Source organism: Symphodus melops (genome assembly GCF_947650265.1).
Source record: "Symphodus melops genome assembly, chromosome: 9".
Classification (NCBI taxonomy): domain Eukaryota; kingdom Metazoa; phylum Chordata; class Actinopteri; order Labriformes; family Labridae; genus Symphodus; species Symphodus melops.
Genome location: NC_136699.1, coordinates 12036753 through 12058176, shown reverse-complemented (window position 1 = coordinate 12058176; position 21424 = coordinate 12036753). Strand labels below are relative to the sequence as shown.

General features: G+C 40.1%; 6 protein-coding genes across 15 annotated transcripts in view; 1 reads left to right on the top strand and 5 right to left on the bottom strand.

Annotated features, from left to right (window-relative positions):
• LOC306829052 (uncharacterized protein) overlaps positions 1-21424 on the top strand; it is a gene marked incomplete at its 5' end in the record, with an annotated part of 184839 nt that overhangs the window by 105570 nt on the left and 57845 nt on the right. The gene's annotated exons all lie outside the window — the stretch shown is intronic.
• Positions 1-21424, bottom strand: part of LOC306828996 (protocadherin alpha-C2-like) — a 167112-nt gene that overhangs the window by 133407 nt on the left and 12281 nt on the right. Inside the window, exon 1 of one of the 2 annotated variants that reach the window (XM_079351769.1) lies at positions 10847-13298. The exons of the other annotated variant lie outside the window; for it this stretch is intronic. Coding sequence (XP_079207895.1) covers positions 10847-13201 — 2355 coding nt within the window. The 5' untranslated portion in view covers positions 13202-13298. Of the gene's footprint in view, positions 1-10846; positions 13299-21424 lie in introns of those variants that run through there. 2 annotated transcript variants of the gene reach the window in all.
• On the bottom strand, positions 450-3130 carry LOC306829028 (protocadherin alpha-13-like). The gene has a single exon (XM_079351846.1). The coding sequence runs from the start codon at positions 2988-2990 to the stop codon at positions 588-590; it is 2403 nt and encodes an 800-aa protein (XP_079207972.1). The 5' UTR covers positions 2991-3130; the 3' UTR covers positions 450-587.
• LOC306829379 (protocadherin alpha-8-like) lies at positions 3954-6335 on the bottom strand (the record flags this gene model as incomplete). The annotated part of the gene is made up of 1 exon (XM_079352421.1): positions 3954-6335. Exon 1 carries the CDS (start codon positions 6318-6320, stop codon positions 3954-3956), a length of 2367 nt encoding a protein of 788 aa, XP_079208547.1. The 5' UTR covers positions 6321-6335.
• On the bottom strand, positions 7372-10266 carry LOC306829040 (protocadherin alpha-8-like; the record flags this gene model as incomplete). Its single annotated transcript, XM_079351859.1, has 1 exon — positions 7372-10266. Exon 1 carries the CDS (start codon positions 9742-9744, stop codon positions 7372-7374), a length of 2373 nt encoding a protein of 790 aa, XP_079207985.1. The 5' UTR covers positions 9745-10266.
• Positions 14133-21217, bottom strand: LOC306829056 (protocadherin alpha-8-like). The gene is made up of 2 exons (XM_079351887.1): positions 20404-21217; positions 14133-16224 (listed from the first exon to the last, which is right to left on the bottom strand). Exons 1-2 carry the CDS (start codon positions 20707-20709, stop codon positions 14146-14148), a joined length of 2385 nt encoding a protein of 794 aa, XP_079208013.1. The 5' UTR covers positions 20710-21217; the 3' UTR covers positions 14133-14145.

The window sequence follows — 21424 nt, the reverse complement described above, 5'->3', positions numbered from 1 at the left end:
ACCGCATAAAGAACGATAATTAAGCCAGTACAATTTCTACCTTCTTTCCTCTTAACAGGCTGTTATCCCAATATTGACATCATGGAACCGTTTTAATGAACCATTGTAATCTCAATGTTCATTGATTTTCGGTAATTATTTTACGTTTAGCTGTTTAAAATGCATTTATAAAGAAATATGACATAACTTTAATTCAAATCTTTTTTTTTACTCTAACCAAATAACAGCTCCATTACCAATAATATAATCCATCAAAAAAAGGTTGCCTGTTTAACAATGAGCACATTGAAACGGTTACATTGAAGAGCACAGCCAGCTGGCTCATGGCTTTATTTAGTAAATAAATTAACCTCAATATCAGAATTAGCAGGAAAAAAAACTCAAATCGCCAACAAACAAGGCAGAGTTTTCACAAAACTTCCCCTCACATGTTTCAGCTACAATCCAGATTGACAATCTCAGAAAATGAGTTTTATTCAGTGAATGGATTTCCACACCAACCAGGTTTCCTTGTTTTCAACTAAGTTCACTTACAAATCAGAACTTTCCAACCACTTAGCTATGTGTACATCAAATAAGGTATGAGATTAAATTTGTTGTAGAGGTTGAAAAATAGTTTGGATTTGTCCTACCTCAGTAGAAGTCCTCCTCCTGTCAGGGAGCACTAGAGTGTTAGCATGGCTGCCCGGGACTATAGTAGATCCTATACTCATTCTGGGTCCCACTAACATGTAGCGTTTGTCTCCAGATCTGTACTGGATGCTGTGACACAGAGTCCCGTCATAGTTAGTCTCTTGCAGGTATTTGGAAGTGTAGTCTGTGGATTTGGAGCACTGCATTGCAATGAGCACGATGATGCTGATGAGAAAAAGTGCTGAAACGGAGGCCAAAGTTATCATGAGATAAAAAGTGACATTGCTCTCCTCATCATCGTTTGTTGCACTTTTCACATCAGAAGCAGCAAAAGCCTCTTTGGGCTCCACAACTTTGACAATGACAGTAGCTGTTGCTGACAGGGAAACGTTGCCATTGTCTTTGACCAGTATGACCAGTTTGTGCTCAGCCTCGTCTGTCTCTGTGAATGAGCGAAGTGTTCGGATCTGTCCTGTATAGCGGTCCAAAGAAAAGAGACTGTGCTCAGTCACTTCCTGCAGTGAAAACAGTAACCATCCGTTATATCCTATATCAGCGTCATAGGCTCTGACTTTAGTCACCAAGTGTGGTGCGTTCACGTTGCGGGGAATCTCCTCCACACCTTCAGCAGAACCGTTGGAGCTGACTGGATACAGGATGACTGGAGCGTTGTCGTTCTGATCCAGAATGAACACGTTGACTGTGACGTTGCTGCTTAGAGACGGAGTTCCAGAATCTGTGGCCACAACTTGGAACTGGAACGTTTTCACTGTTTCAAAGTCGAAACTTTTCAATGCCGAAATATCTCCGTTTTCAGAATTAATACTTAAAAATGAAGATATTTTATTTTCTTCACTTCCGCCTCTGAGAATATGATATGTAATAAGTGCATTCTCGCTTTCATCTCGATCAAACGCTTTAACAGAAAACACAGAGGCACCTGGTTCATTAGCTTCAGTCACATAGAAAGTATAAGGACTGAGTGAAAACTCTGGACTGTTGTCATTCACATCTGACACCACGACACTTATTGTCTTTTCAGACGATAACGGAGGTTGACCAGCGTCTTTTGCAGTTATTGTCAGGTCATACTGTGACTGTTTCTCTCTGTCCAGGAGCGATTTGGTCACTAATGAGTACATCTTGTCTTTCAAAGATGGTGATAAAGTGAAAGGAACATCGTCACTTATGTAGCAAATAACTTTTCCATTGAGACCAGAGTCCAGGTCATTGACACTGATAAGAGCAACTGTAGTTCCTGGTCTGGAATCTTCAGGGATGGAGCTTGAAAATGATGTGACTTCAATCTCAGGTGCATTATCATTCACGTCAACTATCTTAATTATTACGCTTTTTTGTGTCACTAATGGAGCCAGACCTTTATCTGATGCTTGAATTTCAATTTCATATCTGTCCTTCTCCTCGTAATTTATTAAACCTTTAACAGTTATTGCCCCTGTTGATGGATTAATATCAAACGTTTTAAGTAATTTGTGACTCACACTGTTGCTGAATGAATAAACTACTTCTCCGTTCAGTCCATCATCTAAATCTGTTGCATTCACTCGTGCGACTATTGTGCCTACTGGAGAATTTTCATCAAGCATCACAGAATAAACATCTTCAGAAAAAAGAGGTGCGTTATCGTTCGTATCCAAAACATTTACGAGAATTTTCATGTTACCAGATTTCGGAGGTTTCCCCCCATCAAGTGCCGTCAGCACTAATGAGTGGCTTCTCGTCGTCTCCCTATCCAAAGACTTTTGCACAATCAGTATTGGTATTTTACCATCTTCTCCCTTATCCTTAACTTCCAAACGGAAGTGATCATTAGGGCTGAGTTTATATTGCTGAACAGAGAAAGGACCACCATCTGGGTCGCTTGATGCTCTGAGCGGAATACGAACTCCGGGCAACACAGACTCTGAAATCTCCAATATTTTCTCTTTCTCGGGGAAACTGGGAGAATGGTCGTTTATATCCAGAACTTCGACTTCAACATAATGGACCTCCAGTGGGTTTTCTAACACTGTTTTCAGATTTATCAAACACGTACTGCTCTGCGCACACACCTCTTCTCTGTCGATTTTCCGGCTCACGTAAAGGATACCATCATTTTGATTCACGTGGAAAAGATGATCTGTATTACTAGAAACAATCCGATACTTCCGATCTTTCAGTGAGCTCTTATCTAATCCCAGGTCTTTTGCTATATTTCCAACCACAGTTCCTTCGTTAACTTCTTCAGAGACTGAATATCGTATTTCCGCTGCGGCCACGCTCCACAAAAAGACAGCAACCAAGCTGCCGAGCAAATATCCTCGCGCCCATCTTCCCTGGTATCTTCTTTGTTCCATGGTTAAACCCGATATCCTCACGAATCCGTTAGACACGTACAAACTGCAACATAATATGAGAGTCCTTCTCCTGTATGTTGGAGACTCTTCATCCACTAGACACAACGAAGAACACTAATGCTGATTTTACAAAAGTAACAGTAAGCTCATGAACGACTGCGACAACGTCGAGGAGTATAAAGAGGTGGAACCAAAATGCTGCGATGATAAAGTTGTGTCATTCCCCCTGTTTGTATTACACTGACACCATGCGATGTAAATTAATATTGCAGAAGGTCACACAGGCTATTCATCCACCACCCGAAAAGCAAATAATACAGACTAATATTTTGTATTTCTTGGGGGGAAAAGCTGGAAAGAGATATTACTGCCAACAAAATAATATTTTCAATACATTTACTGTGTAGTAAGAAATATTAAGATATAGGTTTGAGCAGAGCAACAGCTATATGATACATGGTGTTAATTAAAAGTCTGAAATACTATCTACAAAGTTTGAACAAACCGGCCACTCACTGAACGTTCAGCACCATGGACAGAGATTTAGGGCTGCCTTTCACAAGTCCAGCTTCTGTTGATGATTTTATCAATTCATAAAAAAATACACATTTTTAACACGTTCCCACACTGACAACTATTGTTATCTGTAGCTTAATGTGAAGTGCAATATTTACTTTTTTTGCAAGATAAAAAAATAAAATAAATAAAAATCATCGTTCGTTTGATTAACGGTCGAAAATAGGTTATCCAAACAGTGTGGAAAAAAGAAGGAAAATAAAACATCGATTCCATAACAAAACATTCCAGTGTTGATTTTAGATTAAATAAAGCATTCAAGCAGGAATCCAAGGACCTCAGTGGCCCTCGTAATTAGCTCATCAAATTGTCCTCACATTATATCCAAATTAATAAAATGAAATTGTTCCTTAAATCAACCAATTATTTTTGGTCAAATACCTTTGTTTAGGTTCTTACCTCGGTTGAAGTCCTCCTCCTGTCAGGGAGCACTAGAGTGTTAGCATGGCTGCCCGGGACTATAGTAGATCCTATACTCATTCTGGGTCCCACTAACATGTAGCGTTTGTCTCCAGATCTGTACTGGATGCTGTGACACAGAGTCCCGTCATAGTTAGTCTCTTGTAGGTATTTGGAAGTGTAGTCTGTGGATTTGGAGCACTGCATTGCAATGAGCACGATGATGCTGATGAGAAAAAGTGCTGAAACGGAGGCCAAAGTTATCATGAGATAAAAAGTGACATTGCTCTCCTCATCATCGTTTGTTGCACTTTTCACATCAGAAGCAGCAAAAGCCTCTTTGGGCTCCACAACTTTGACAATGACAGTAGCTGTTGCTGACAGGGAAACGTTGCCATTGTCTTTGACCAGAATGACCAGTTTGTGCTCAGCCTCGTCTGTCTCTGTGAATGAGCGAAGTGTTCGGATCTGTCCTGTATAGCGGTCCAAAGAAAAGAGACTGTGCTCAGTCACTTCCTGCAGTGAAAACAGTAACCAGCCGTTATATCCTATATCAGCGTCATAGGCTCTGACTTTAGTCACCAAGTGTGGTGCGTTCACGTTGCGGGGAATCTCCTCCACACCTTCAGCAGAACCGTTGGAGCTGACTGGATACAGGATGACTGGAGCGTTGTCGTTCTGATCCAGAATGAACACGTTCACTGTGACGTTGTTGCTTAGAGACGGAGTTCCAGAATCTGTGGCCACAACTTGGAACTGGAACGTTTTCACTGTTTCAAAGTCGAAACTTTTTAATGCGGTTATGTGTCCATTTTCACTGTTTACATTAATAAAGGATGTCATGTCATTTTGACTCCCTTCTCTCACAATATGATATGTAATCGCTGCATTATCATTTATATCTTCGTCTGTTGCGCTTACAGAGAATATTGACGCTCCAGCAACGTTATTTTCTACCAGATAAAACTGTAAAGGGGTTTGTTCAAAATGTGGACTGTTATCATTTACATCTGAAACCTGAATACTGAGAGTTTTAAAAGTGGATAAAGGAGGGTCACCACAGTCAGTAGCTTTCATAGTTATGTCATACTGTGACACCTGCTCTCTGTCCAGAAGTCCTTTAGTGACAACAGAATATATGTTTTCCTTATAAGAAGGTTTTAATTCAAAGGGCACGTCATTGTTTATCTTTGAAATAATTTTTCCATTGACTCCGGAGTCTTTATCCTTCACACTCAGGAGTGAAATAACTGTTCCAGGTTTTGAATCTTCAGACACTGTGTTTGACAGTGACGTGACTTCTATTTCAGGTGCATTATCATTGACATCTTTTATTTTAACAATGACTCGACATCTTCCAACTAAAGGAGGTGTTCCTTTGTCAGACGCCTCAACATCCAGTTTAAAATTCTCAGTTTCCTCAAAATCCAAAGCTCCTTTTAATTTTAATTGTCCACTTAAACTATTCAATTCAAAGATCTCGTAAACTTTTCGTGCTAATGTTTTACTGAGTTTGTACTGTATTTCCCCATTCGCCCCTTCATCTGGATCAATTGCTTGGACTCTTGTCACACTAGTGCCAACAGGCGTATTTTCATATATTTCTATCTGATAAGTATCCTGACTGAACATTGGACGATTATCATTACTATCTAGAACAATGATAGAAACATTTGAAGTCCCTGATCTTTGAGGTTTTCCTCCATCAACAGCTGTTACGATTAGCGAGTGTTCTTTCTTTTGTTCTCTGTCTAATGATTTCTTCAGCACTAAAAATGGCATTTTTTCCTCATCGCTTTGACTTATTTCTATTTCAAAGTGATCATTTTGTGTTAAAGTGTATGTACGGATTGAGTTGCTCCCAGCGTCGGGATCACGAGCAGCGTGTAGCTGGAATCGAATTCCCGGGGATGATTGTTCTGCTATTTCAAATGTTTGTTTCTTTTCAGGAAAACTAGGAGAATGGTCATTAACGTCAGTAATTTCAACAACAATGTGATGCATTTCTAACGGGTTTTCAACAAGGATCTTTAGTTCCATCACGCATGGGCCATGTCCGTGACACAGCTCCTCTCTGTCGATTTTCTTACTGATCTGTAAGGCTCCATTGTCCGGGTTAACCTCGAAAAAAGCTTCCTTAGACCCAGAAACAACACGGAAACGTCGATCGACTAAAGATGATTTGTCCAAACCAAGATCCTTTGCAACGTTTCCAACAAGGGTTCCTTCCTTCATCTCCTCTGGTACAGAGTACCTCAATTCAGCCAAAGCCTGCTTTCCAAAGATCAGCAGAAATAAAAAATGAAAGATAAACCAAATACAGCTCTGCGGTTTGGATCGCCTTTTTCTCCCCATCGTTATTAGCGCTATATTAATCCACAAGTTAGCCTGTCTGCAACTACCGGAGTTAGTTCATCCGAACTGCCAAGCAAAGAATGTATGTAAATCTCAACCACAAGATTTATTTCGACTCTTATGCTCAAGTCAAATGTATCCTCTGCTGTGAAGAAGCGAACAAAAGCTTTGTTAGGGGAGGGACAACATCTGCGATGGCTCTATTGGTGTAACAGTGACACCGAGTGGACTATAAATTATATGATTAAAGTTCATAAAAATATACTACAAATATGCACACTTAAATCAGAAATTACACCTGACGATATCACAACAGAAGAGAGTAGTAAGTACGTGATGAAAAACACCATCATGATGACAATGCGTAAAGGTAGGTATAGAGCTGTGATATGAATGTTAATGTTACCATTTTTTTCTCTGCTGGAGCTAGAAATATCTTTTATATTGATTAATAAGATTATCGGCAAAACATGTACAAAGCTAAAACTTCGAAGTTGCATAACATATGAAATTACAAATACTACACAATTTATGTCGAAAATCTGGAGGCTTCAGACTGCTTGATGTATTTCAGTGCACTTCAGCACCATGGAGAGTGATCCCAAACAGCTCCCCCTTTTCTGTCTCATCCACATTATTTCTCTTCCCGGTTAATATGGTTACTTTGCCGTTTTGAAAAATGATGTTCAATGCAACCAACAACAATATATATAATCCACAAATCAGCACCAAACACAAATCCATAAATACCTTAGCATATGACAAATGACATTTGTCAGTAATTGTTTTATAAGCTGATTGTCGTAAAGTCATGAATAACACCAGGAAATAATTCAGAGGATTTAAAACAAAGCAGGTGAATACCATCTATAAACAAAACAGGTGCTCATAACAAAATAGAAAGATTTTGTATGCATAGACTTAAGTCTAAAGATGAGAACAGAGAGCACTGTGAATCTGCTTAGGCAGCCTGTGCACACAAACAGGATGAAGCCAACATTATTTTAATTGACACACGCAGTACACACCAGAGCAAAAAGCATTGTCCTTGTTAGGTAACAAGTCTTACCTCAGTAGAAGTCCTCCTTCTGTCAGGGAGCACTAGAGTGTTAGCATGGCTGCCTGGAACTATAGTAGATCCTATACTCATTCTGGGTCCCACTAACATGTAGCGTTTGTCTCCAGATCTGTACTGGATGCTGTGACACAGAGTCCCGTCATAGTTAGTCTCTTGGAGGTATTTGGAAGTGTAGTCTGTGGATTTGGAGCACTGCATTGCAATGAGCACGATGATGCTGATGAGAAAAAGTGCTGAAACGGAGGCCAAAGTTATCATGAGATAAAAAGTGACATTGCTCTCCTCATCATCGTTTGTTGCACTTTTCACATCAGAAGCAGCAAAAGCCTCTTTGGGCTCCACAACTTTGACAATGACAGTAGCTGTTGCTGACAGGGAAACGTTGCCATTGTCTTTGACCAGTATGACCAGTTTGTGCTCAGCCTCGTCTGTCTCTGTGAATGAGCGAAGTGTTCGGATCTGTCCTGTATAACGGTCCAAAGAAAAGAGACTGTGCTCAGTCACTTCCTGCAGTGAAAACAGTAACCATCCGTTATATCCTATATCAGCGTCATAGGCTCTGACTTTAGTCACCAAGTGTGGTGCGTTCACGTTGCGGGGAATCTCCTCCACACCTTCAGCAGAACCGTTGGAGCTGACTGGATACAGGATGACTGGAGCGTTGTCGTTCTGATCCAGAATGAACACGTTGACTGTGACGTTGTTGCTTAGAGACGGAGTTCCAGAATCTGTGGCCACAACTTGGAACTGGAACGTTTTCACTGTTTCAAAGTCGAAACTTTTCAGCGCTGATATTTGTCCATTTTCAGAGTTTACATTTATGAAAGACGTTATATCATTTTGCCGTCCTTCTCTCACAATATGATATGAAATCGCTGCATTATCATTTATATCTTCGTCTGTTGCGCTTACAGAGAATATTGACGCTCCAGCAACGTTATTTTCTACCAGATAAAACTGTAAAGGGTTTTGTTCAAAACGTGGACTGTTATCATTCACATCTGTAATCTCAATACTGAGAGTTTTAAAAGTGGATAAGGGAGGGTCACCACAATCAGTGGCTTTTATTGTTATTTCAAAATATGACACCTGCTCTCGGTCTAAGAGTCCCTTGGTGATAACAGAGTAAGTATTTTCCTTATAAGAAGGTTTTAGTTCAAAAGGCACGTCGTTGTTAATGGTTGTAATGATTTTACCATTGATACCAAAGTCCTTATCCATCACGCTTATTAGTGCAATAATTGTTCCGGGTTTTGAATCTTCAGTCACAGTGCTGGAAAGTGATGTGACTTCTATTTGCGGTGGATTATCATTGACGTCTTTAATTTTCACAACGACTCTGCACCGGCTTGTTAACGGCGGGGTCCCTTTGTCAGAAGCCTGGACATCTAATTTGTAAATCTCCGTTTCCTCAAAATCCAAAGCTCCTTTTAATTTTAATTGTCCACTTAAACTATCCAATTCAAAGATCTCGTAAACTTTTCGTGCTAATGTTTTACTAAGTCTGTACTCTATTTCCCCATTCGCCCCTTCATCTGGATCAATTGCATTCACTCGTGTCACACTCGTGCCAACAGGTGTATTTTCATATATTTCTATCTGATAAGTATCCTGACTGAACATTGGACGGTTATCATTGATATCAAGGACAACAATAGAAACATTTAGAGTCCCTGATCTTTGAGGTTTTCCTCCATCAACAGCTGTTACAATGAGCAAGTGTTCTTTCTTTTGTTCTCTGTCTAAAGGTTTCTTCAGCACTAAAACTGGCATTTTGTCCTCATCGCTTTGACTTATTTCTATTTCAAAGTGATCATTCGACGTTAATGTATATGTGCGGATTGAGTTAACTCCAGCATCAGGATCATGGGCCGTATGAAGTTCGTATCGCGATCCTGCAGATGCATGTTCTGCTATTTCAAATCTCTGCTCTGCCTCAGTAAAGCTGGGCGAGTGGTCATTTACATCAGTAATTTCAACAACTACATAGTGAATTTCCAACGGGTTTTCAGCAACGATTTTTAGCTCCATGAAACATGCACCACTTCCCTCGCACAGCTCCTCTCTGTCTATTTTCTTACTGATCTGTAAGGCTCCATTATCCGGGTTAACCTCGAAAAAAGTGTTCTCAGATGCAGAGACAACACGAAACCGACGATCAATCAAAGAGGATTTGTCCAGACCTAGATCTTTGGCAACGTTTCCAACAAGGGTTCCTTCTTTTACCTCCTCTGGTATAGAGTACCTCAATTCAGCCAAAGCCTGCTTTCCAAAGATCAGCAGTACGGAAAAAAGAAAGGCAAAGCAACATCGGTAAGTTGATCGAGATCTTCTCTCGTTCCCCATCGTTAACGAAGAACTCAAACGCTCACGGGATCCTTTTCCTGCAACAAATCAGTCTGATATATCCGACCCGCTTAGCATCGTGAGATCCTATCAAACGGCTTTGCTCCACACTCGCATGCTCAATGAAATGTGTCCTCTGCTCTGAAGAACCGAACAAAAGCTTTTTTTAGGGGAGGGACTAAGCCTTCATGGCCTCATTTATGTTCCAGTGACACCAAGTGGATGCAATACGTGTATACTTTGCTAAGAAATCTCAACTTTAGATATCACAACAGAAGAAGAGCCATGTGCATTTTATGATCAGGTACAATGAGCTACAACTACCGGACCCTAACATTCTTCTGTCTAAAAGTTTCTGTCTCTCTTCGTCACCTCATTAAAGTATAACTAACATCAATACACATTTTCACTAGACGCCAAATGTTAGAACCTCAAGGTAACAATACACATAAATTGTCGTTGCATATTTACTTTCTTTGAGTTTCTCTGCTTTTTCATTCTCAACAATGATGTAAATTAGCATGTCGAAGCAACAATATGAAAATATTACTAACACTTAACATTTGTTTTGATTTAAAGATTAACTTTGCACCCTCACAGTCGAGTGTGTGAAGTTCAGCACCATGGATAGCGATTCTCAACGCGCCAGTTGCATTTCTCAGTGAAACTATTGTCTCCATCGCTATTTAATCAAGACTCCAACAACAGCAATGGCATGAAATCAGACCATAATCAGATATTATAATGTTGTTTGTTGGTCAGTCTGTTTGCTCATAGTTTGCCACAATCAAGTTCGACTGTCCCTCTCATAGAGGGAGACCGTGGCATTGCATGTTTATGAAAAACAAAACAAACACGTGTTCATTAAATTGTATTGGTATTCAAGAGGCTGAAGGTGAGAGGATTAAAGACAAATTAGCTCTGAACAGTAGCAGGAAACTGAGAGACAAAACTTTAATCGTCCCCTTTCAGAAACGCTTCAGTCTGAAATAATTGTATACTAGATGCAATGAATAAGATACCAAAAATAATCAATTACACAAAATGTGCTACACAAATCTTACGACAAAAACAACAGCCTTGCAACATGTGAATGTCTTACCTCAGTTGAAGTCCTCCTCCTGTCAGGGAGCACTAGAGTGTTAGCATGGCTGCCTGGAACTATAGTAGATCCTATACTCATTCTGGGTCCCACTAACATGTAGCGTTTGTCTCCAGATCTGTACTGGATGCTGTGACACAGAGTCCCGTCATAGTTAGTCTCTTGGAGGTATTTGGAAGTGTAGTCTGTGGATTTGGAGCACTGCATTGCAATGAGCACGATGATACTGATGAGAAAAAGTGCTGAAACGGAGGCCAAAGTTATCATGAGATAAAAAGTGACATTGCTCTCCTCATCATCGTTTGTTGCACTTTTCACATCAGAAGCAGCAAAAGCCTCTTTGGGCTCCACAACTTTGACAATGACAGTAGCTGTTGCTGACAGGGAAACGTTGCCATTGTCTTTGACCAGTATGACCAGTTTGTGCTCAGCCTCGTCTGTCTCTGTGAATGAGCGAAGTGTTCGGATCTGTCCTGTATAGCGGTCCAAAGAAAAGAGACTGTGCTCAGTCACTTCCTGCAGTGAAAACAGTAACCATCCGTTATATCCTATATCAGCGTCATAGGCTCTGACTTTAGTCACCAAGTGTGGTGCGTTCACGTTGCGGGGAATCTCCTCCACACCTTCAGCAGAACCGTTGGAGCTGACTGGATACAGGATGACTGGAGCGTTGTCGTTCTGATCCAGAATGAACACGTTCACTGTGACGTTGTTGCTTAGAGACGGAGTTCCAGAATCTGTGGCCACAACTTGGAACTGGAACGTTTTCACTGTTTCAAAGTCAAAACTTTTCAGCGCTGATATTTGTCCATTTTCAGAGTTTACATTTATGAAAGACGTCATGTCATTTTGACTTCCTTCTCTCACAATATGATATGAAATCGCTGCATTATCATTTATATCTTCGTCTGTTGCGCTTACAGAGAATATTGACGCTCCAGCAACGTTATTTTCTACCAGATAAAACTGTAAAGGGTTTTGTTCAAAATGTGGACTGTTGTCATTTACATCTGATACCTGAATATTGAGAGTTTTAAAAGTGGATAATGGAGGGTCACCACAGTCAGTAGCTCGTATTGTTATTTCATAATGTGACACCTGCTCTCTGTCTAAAAGTCCCTTTGTGACAACAGAGTAAGTGTTTTCCTTGTAAGAAGGTTTTAGATCAAAAGGCACGTCTGAGATTATGCTAGAAATAATTTTGCTATTGACACCAGAGTCTTTGTCTTTCACTCTGATTAGAGAAACAATTGTTCCAGGTTTTGAATCTTCAGACACTTTGTTTGACAGTGATGTGACTTCTATTTCAGGTGGATTATCATTGATGTCTTTTATTTTTATAATGACTCTACACTCACCTACAAGTGGAGGTGTTCCTGTATCGGATGCCTCAACATCGAGTTTATAAACGTCATTCTCTTCGTAATCCACAAGCCCTTTAACGTGAATCTCCCCAGTGAATTTGTCCAATTCAAAAATGTCATACACTTTTTTCTTCAGTGTTTTTCCAAGGCTGTATTCAATTATCCCATTTGTCCCCTCATCGGGATCTGTGGCATTTATCTTAAATACCAAAGTTCGAACATTAACATTTTCTTTTATTTCAATTTGGTAAATCTCCTGACTAAACATTGGACGGTTATCGTTAATATCAAGAACAATAATTGTAACATTTAATGTTCCTGATCTTGGAGGTTTTCCGCCATCTATCGCTGTCAGCCGCAGACTGTGTCTGTCTTTTTGTTCTCTGTCTAATGATTTTTTCAGCACTAAAAACGGTATTTTTTCTTCGTCACTTTGACGGATGTCTACTTCAAAATGTTCATTTGAAGTCAAAGTGTATGTACGAATAGAGTTAATTCCAGCATCTGGATCACGAGCTGTGTGTAGTTGGAATCGCTTCCCTGGTAATGTATGTTCAGCTATTTCAAATGTCTGTTCTTTTTCTGGAAAACTTGGAGCATGGTCATTAACGTCTGTAATTTCTACGACAATGTAGTGTATTTCCAAAGGGTTTTCAACTATGACTTTTAACTCTATTATGCAAACACCGCTGCCCTGACAGAGCTCCTCTCTGTCGATTTTCCTACTGACATACAGAGCACCATTGTCCCGGTTTACCTCAAAAAATGCATCCTTAGATTCCGACACAACACGGAACCGTCGATTAGATAAAGAGGTGAAGTCCAACCCAAGATCCTTCGCGACATTTCCAACAACAGTTCCCTCTTTCACCTCCTCTGGAATAGAATATCGTATTTCTCCCAAAGCCTGATTTGCAAGCAACAACAGAAGAAACAAACGTAGAGCAAACCGCAAGCAGAGCTTTCCTCGATACCGTCTTCCCATTTCCATCTTTATCCGCAGCACATAAAAAACAAAAAAAGTCCGTTCCTTTATAAATGTCTATATCAGACCCATTGTATGTAGCATATCGACAAAAAGCAGAGCACGATTTCATCAGTTGGCGAGCTCCTTCCAAATGTCTCTTTTTGGTTTTTCATGGAGCGAACAAAAGGTATATGAAGGGGAGGGACAACATTTCATTATATTTCCCAATGTAACACTGACACCCAGAGGTCAATAGGAAAGTGGGCTTTGCTACAATCATGAATGGGAATGTATCTTATTGAACCTTTACTACAATTAGGATTTCAGAATCAAATCACCTATTCAAGTTTTATTTTACAATTGTCGATAAAACAAAGTGTTTACAACGTCCTTAAATAACATGGTAGCTCTTCTAAGTAAACATGGTAGTGTTAATGGGTTTTATGATTTTGAAAATTGTTCTGTTCCAGGTTGTCTTCTGCCGAAAAACCAAAAGCTACAATGTTCAGCACCATGGAGAGCACTCAACTCAGTTCAGAAAGTCAACTTTACTTGCCTGTACCAATCACATAAACAGCTTTAGATCAATAGAGTCAAGATGTTTTGCGTCATGGGTTTTAAGTTGTATTTAAAACAATCACAGAAACACATATATTTTGTGTAATTTTGGTAAATTAAAAGTTGTATTGCGTACACTTCGAGGCACATGCACATCTACCTGAGGACACATCATCGCAAATGCACATATTAAACAACATAAAATAAAGCAAATAAAATCAATACGTTCAGAATCCTAACCATGCAGTCGACTTTAAAGGTCTTGTGAGTAGGAGAAGGTAGTTTTATTTTTTTCGGTTGGTTTATGAGTGCTGGAGGCTTGTGAAACTTTTTTTTTGGGGGGGGGGGAAGAGATTGTGTAATTAAATAAATACCGATGACAGAGAAGACAGTCTGTGAATAGTTTCCCATTATTTCCAAGCTCTTACCTCAGTTGAAGTCCTCCTCCTGTCAGGAAGCACGAGAGTGTTAGCATGGCTGCCCGGGACTATAGTAGATCCTATACTCATTCTGGGTCCCACTAACATGTAGCGTTTGTCTCCAGATCTGTACTGGATGCTGTGACACAGAGTCCCGTCATAGTTAGTCTCTTGCAGGTATTTGGAAGTGTAGTCTGTGGATTTCGAGCACTGCATTGCAATGAGCACGATGATGCTGAGGAGAAAAAGTGCTGAAACGGAGGCCAAAGTGATCATGAGATAAAAAGTGACATTACTCTCCTCATCATCGTTTGTTGCACTTTTCACATCAGAAGCAGCAAAAGCCTCTTTGGGCTCCACAACTTTGACAATGACAGTAGCTGTTGCTGACAGGGAAACGTTGCCATTGTCTTTGACCAGTATGACCAGTTTGTGCTCAGCCTCGTCTGTCTCTGTGAATGAGCGAAGTGTTCTGATCTGTCCTGTATAGCGGTCCAAAGAAAAGAGACTGTGCTCAGTCACTTCCTGCAGTGAAAACAGTAACCAGCCGTTATATCCTATATCAGCGTCATAGGCTCTGACTTTAGTCACCAAGTGTGGTGCGTTCACGTTGCGGGGAATCTCCTCCACACCTTCAGCAGAACCGTTGGAGCTGACAGGATACAGGATGACTGGAGCGTTGTCGTTCTGATCCAGAATGAACACGTTCACTGTGACGTTGCTGCTTAGAGACGGAGTTCCAGAATCTGTGGCCACAACTTGGAACTGGAACGTTTTCACTGTTTCAAAGTCGAAACTTTTCAATGCCGAAATATCTCCAGTTTCAGAGTTTATGTTCAAAATTGATGTCAATGTACTGTCATAACCTGCATCTTTTACAATATGATAAGCAATAAGAGCATTATCTCCCTCGTCTCTATCAGACGCCGTTATAGAAAATACCGACACTCCTGCAGGGTTATTCTCTTTTACGTAAAACTTATATTGATTTTTTGAAAACTCTGGACTGTTGTCGTTAACGTCCGACACAATAACTCTTAACGTCTTTTCAGAAGTTAGTGCTGGTTCACCTGCATCTTTTGAAACCACTGTTACATCATAAATCGATTTGTTTTCCCTGTCAAGATGTGACTTTGTCACTACAGCATACATGTTGTCCTGTATTGAGGGCGTTAGAGTGAAAGGGACGTCATCCTTGACGAAGCTGAACACTTTCCCGTTAACTCCTGAGTCCAAATCGGTGATGCTGATTAGTGCTACTGTGGTTCCTGGCCTGGAATCCTCTGAAATTGTATTGGACAGAGACGTTACCTCAATTACTGGTGCATTGTCATTTATGTCTCTGATATTTACAGTAACGCCCTTTTCCGTTCTAAGGGGAACAGTACCACTGTCAGATGCCTGGATATCTATCTCGTAACTGTCATCCACTTCGTAGTCTAATTGTCCTTTAACTATTATTTCACCTGTGCTCGGGTCAACGTCAAACAGCTCGCGTACCTTACTGTTAACACTTCCAAAAGAATAGCTCACGTTACCATTTAAACCGTCGTCCTTGTCTGTGGCATTTACCCTTAACACTATTGTTCCAACTGGGGAATTCTCACTAATCTCTGCAGAATAGACATCTTTTGTGAAAATAGGTGCGTTATCATTCACATCTAAAACATCTATTAGTATCTCCATGGTCCCTGTTTTAGGAGGCTTTGCTCCATCAAGGGCTGTGAGTGTTAGTTTATAGCTGCCAGAGGCCTCTCTATCTAACGGGCTTTGTAACTGTAAAATCGGAATCTTTCCATCTTTGCCCCTATCTTTTACTTCTAACCGAAAATTATTATTTGGACTTAATTTATACAGTTGCACGGAGTTAACGCCACCATCTGGATCGAGTGCAGCATGCAACTGAAATTTGGTTCCCGGTAATGTGGACTCAGAAATTTCCAGCCTTTTGTTACTCTCCGGGAATGATGGCGCGTGGTCATTCACGTCTAACACTTCTACTGCAACATAATGAATTTCCAGTGGGTTCTCAAGCACAGTTTTAAGGTTGATCAGACACACACTGGTGCGCTGGCATATTTTCTCTCGGTCAACATTATCATTTACGTATAAAATCCCATCATTTAGATTTAACTGGAAAACCGGGTCCGCGGAACCAGAAACTATACGAAACCCCCTTGTTTTTAATATACTCGGGTCTATTCCCAGATCCTTAGCTATATTACCCACAGCAGTTCCTATTTTGATTTCTTCCGAAATAGAATATCTTATCTGCCCAGATGTCTGGCCTAAAATCAAGCTCAATGCCAGAAAGAGGGTGACATACATTTTCCCTTGTCGTGAGGAGTCCTGTCCGCCTCCTTCCATTGTCTTGTGTCGATGGACAAATCCAACAAATACTAACAAATCTGACGACTGTTTACATATCCATCAGGAGAAGAAAAATAATCCAAGTTTCACGATACGCTCTGATCTTATAGACTGGGAAATCCTTGAACTACAATCCCGTTCGGGGGATGATGGTGTGAACTGATGAATGCTTCAGAGGCAGTCTCTCGTATCGTCATATAGTTACCTATTTCTAGTTGTTTACTGCCACCACGCGTTACTATCTCAAACAAACGTTTCAACCAATCACCAATATCATTTCCTAACGAGATAGTCTGAATGAAACATTCAATCGTACTGTAATGTATCAACATGGTGTGGTGTGCACAAACGCACTGACTAATGATGAACAATGTGTATATTACAAGTGTGTAATTTTTGTGCTACAGATGAGAAAGTACTTGTGTAGGAAGTTTTCTTAACCTGACTGGCTGCTACAGTGATACTTTTTGCTTCATTGATAGAATAGTTTCCTCACTAAAACCGAACTTGGTGCCCATCTAATATAAAGTATTCAATTCGGAAGTAGTCAAAAACAAAAATGAAGACATCATGTTCTTCGATATAAACCCTTCAAACAGTATGGTATTGTCCTATTAAATGTACAATAACCGGATAGTTAAACTCGAAGCGATATAGGAATATAAATACGCACTTGGAAGTGTGAAAATCGTATGCTTTTAAAATCCCTCCTTTGTTGAAACAACGATACACAACAAAACGTAAATACGTTTGTGTTTAATTAGTGAAAAGGTGTATTGGGATATTTAGTCAGTTACGTTTCCCGTAAAGGCAAAAACGAATAGCAGTCTGAAAAAAAAATATATATAAGACGGCTCTTTTTTTGGTTTCAGCACAATGGACAGCGACTTTATAAACAAGACTCGCTCCTTGTAGGGACTCTCAATAAACATCTTAAAACATGAACAGCACTTTGGAACACACAGTGACATGGGACACATGTCATTTTTGTCTTCTCATATCAAAATAAAAGCGTTGTGCCTGAGTATCAACGCATCTGAAATACACATTACAAGAGGCAATACAGCTCTTAACAAAAATGCAAGTCATCAACTATTCAAATCTTCAATGTCAACGAAAAAATACTGAAAAGTATTAACTATGACTTTTTAGCTATGCCTGTGTTCCTCCTTAAAAGCAGTAAGTTGCGGTGGCGCCGATAGCGCAGCGCGCGCGCACCATGTTGCGAGGCTTTGCTCCTCGCGCGGGCGGCCTGGGTTCGCGTCCGGCCTGTGGCCACTTTCCCGCATGTCTCTCCCTGTTTTCGATTATATCCACTGTCCTTCACTATCAATAAAGGGCAAAAATAAACCTTTGAAACAAAAACAAAAGCAGTAAGTTGGAGCGTTTCAGCACCATGGATTAATGTCAACCCTCAGTCCCGCCTTATCTTCAACATTTTTGTCCTCAATTATGCGTTATGCGTAACATGATGATTAACTAAGTGTTGACTCATGATTTTAATCAAAGGGGATATGACTCTAATTTCTTTGTTTTACTCTCTCTGAGAGATATTGATGATGTATTTCTAAAAGTACTATTAATCCTCGTACAAATTTACTGGGAAGTGTCAGTTGTGTGTGAGAGTCTTTGGATACAAGGTAGTGGGAGAAAATGTGCCTCAAACAGATATTTGTGTTTTGAAAACACATCGCAATAAAGCCACTGTCTAAAGGATTTTGTAACTTTCACTTTTTGTTACTTAAGACCTGCCGAAGAAGACAATAAATATTGAAATATGAATCTTAACAGCAAACAAGACCTTTGTTCTGTACATATAGACGGTCTTACCTCAGTAGAAGTCCTCCTCCTGTCAGGGAGCACTAGAGTGTTAGCATGGCTGCCCGGGACTATAGTAGATCCTATACTCATTCTGGGTCCCACTAACATGTAGCGTTTGTCTCCAGATCTGTACTGGATGCTGTGACACAGAGTCCCGTCATAGTTAGTCTCTTGGAGGTATTTGGAAGTGTAGTCTGTGGATTTGGAGCACTGCATTGCAATGAGCACGATGATGCTGATGAGAAAAAGTGCTGAAACGGAGGCCAAAGTTATCATGAGGTAAAAAGTGACATTGCTCTCCTCATCATCGTTTGTTGCACTTTTCACATCAGAAGCAGCAAAAGCCTCTTTGGGCTCCACAACTTTGACAATGACAGTAGCTGTTGCTGACAGGGAAACGTTGCCATTGTCTTTGACCAGTATGACCAGTTTGTGCTCAGCCTCGTCTGTCTCTGTGAATGATCGAAGTGTTCTGATCTGTCCTGTATAGCGGTCCAAAGAAAAGAGACTGTGCTCAGTCACTTCCTGCAGTGAAAACAGTAACCATCCGTTATATCCTATATCAGCGTCATAGGCTCTGACTTTAGTCACCAAGTGCGGTGCGTTCACGTTGCGGGGAATCTCCTCCACACCTTCAGCAGAACCGTTGGAGCTGACTGGATACAGGATGACTGGAGCGTTGTCGTTCTGATCCAGAATGAACACGTTCACTGTGACGTTGTTGCTTAGAGACGGAGTTCCAGAATCTGTGGCCACAACTTGGAACTGGAACGTTTTCACTGTTTCAAAGTCGAAACTTTTCAACGCCGATATTTGTCCATTTTCAGGGTTTACATTTATGAAAGACGTCATGTCATTTTGACTTCCTTCTCTCACAATATGATATGAAATCGCTGCATTATCATTTATATCTTCGTCTGTTGCGCTTACAGAGAATATTGACGCTCCAGCAACGTTATTTTCTACCAGATAAAACTGTAAAGGGTTTTGTTCAAAATGTGGACTGTTGTCATTTACATCTGATATCTGAATATTGAGAGTTTTAAAAGTGGATAAGGGAGGGACACCACAGTCAGTAGCTCGTATTGTTATTTCATAATGTGACACCTGCTCTCTGTCTAAAAGTCCCTTTGTGACAACTGAGTAAGTGTTTTCCTTGTAAGAAGGTTTTAGTTCAAAAGGCACGTCTGAGATTATGCTAGAAATAATTTTGCCATTAACACCAGAGTCTTTGTCTTTCACTCTGATTAGAGAAACAATTGTTCCAGGTTTCGAATCTTCAGAAACTGTGTTTGACAGTGATGTGACTTCTATTTTAGGTGGATTATCATTGATGTCTTTTATTTTTATTATGACTCGACACTCACCAGTCAGTGGAGGTGTTCCTCTGTCAGATGCCTCAATGTCCAGCTCATATAAATCTTTTTCTTCGTAATCAACGACTCCATTAACTCTAATCTCTCCTGTTGTCTTGTCCATTTCAAAAAGTTCATACACTTTCTGAATCAAGGTTTTACCGAGGCTGTATTCTACTACGCCATTAATCCCTTCATCTGGATCTGTTGCATTCATCTTAAATATTGAAGTGCCGATTTTAACGTTTTCTTGTATTTCAATTTGGTAAATCTCCTGACTAAATATTGGACGGTTATCATTACTATCAAGAACAATAATTGTAACATTTAATGTTCCTGATCTTTGAGGTTTTCCTCCATCTATCGCTGTCAGTAGCAGATTGTGTTTGTCTTTTTGTTCTCTATCTAAGGATTTCTTCAACACTAAGAACGGTATCTTACCCGAATCACCTTGACGGATATTTACTTCAAAATGTTCATTTGAGGTCAAAGTGTATGTTCGAATAGAGTTAATTCCAGCATCTGGATCACGGGCCGTGTGCAATTTAAATCGCTTCCCTGGTAATGTATGCTCAGCTATTTCAAATGTCTGTTCTTTTTCTGGGAAACTTGGAGCATGGTCATTAACGTCTGTAATTTCTACGACAATGTAGTGTATTTCCAAAGGGTTTTCAACTATGACTTTTAACTCTATTATGCAAACACCGCTGCCCTGACAGAGCTCCTCTCTGTCGATTTTCCTACTGACATACAGAGCACCATTGTCCCGGTTTACCTCAAAAAATGCATCCTTAGATTCCGACACAACACGGAACCGTCGATTAGATAAAGAGGTGAAGTCCAACCCAAGATCCTTCGCGACATTTCCAACAACAGTTCCCTCTTTCACCTCCTCTGGAATAGAATATCGTATTTCTCCCAAAGCCTGATTTGCAAGCAACAACAGAAGAAACAAACGTAGAGCAAACCGCAAGCAGAGCTTTCCTCGATACCGTCTTCCCATTTCCATCTTTATCCGCAGCACATGAAAGCTAAAAAAAGTCCGTTCCTTTATAAATGTCTATATCAGACCCATTGTATGTAGCATATCGACAAAAAAGCAGAGCACGATTTCATCAGTTGGCGAGCTCCTTCCAAATGTCTCCTTTTGGTTTTTCATGGAGCGAACAAAAGGTATATGAAGGGGAGGGACAACATTTCATTATATTTCCCAATGTAACACTGACACCCAGAGGTCAATGGGAAAGTGGGCTTTGCTACAATCATGAATGGGAATGTATCTTATTGAACCTTTACTACAATTAGGATTTCAGAATCAAATCACCTATTCAAGTTTTATTTTACAATTGTCGATAAAACAAAGTGTTTACAACGTCCTTAAATAACATGGTAGCTCTTCTAAGTAAACATGGTAGTGTTAATGGGTTTTATGATTTTGAAAATTGTTCTGTTCCAGGTTGTCTTCTGCCGAAAAACCAAAAGCTACAATGTTCAGCACCATGGAGAGCACTCAACTCAGTTCAGAAAGTCAACTTTACTTGCCTGTACCAATCACATAAACAGCTTTAGATCAATAGAGTCAAGATGTTTTGCGTCATGGGTTTTAAGTTGTATTTAAAACAATCACAGAAACACATATATTTTGTGTAATTTTGGTAAATTAAAAGTTGTATTGCGTACACTTCGAGGCACATGCACATCTACCTGAGGACACATCCTCGCAA

Bases quoted from the DNA above. Each gene is read 5' to 3' on its own strand.
- LOC306829056 (XM_079351887.1), bottom strand. From the start codon at position 20,709: ATGGAAATGGGAAGACGGTATCGAGGAAAGCTCTGCTTGCGGTTTGCT. The intron at 16,225-20,403 runs GTTTGCATAATA...AAAATATGCCAG, and splicing joins AGCTCTGTCAGGGCAGCGGT to CGCACCAGTGTGTGTCTGAT.
- LOC306829028 (XM_079351846.1), bottom strand. From the start codon at position 2,990: ATGGAACAAAGAAGATACCAGGGAAGATGGGCGCGAGGATATTTGCTC.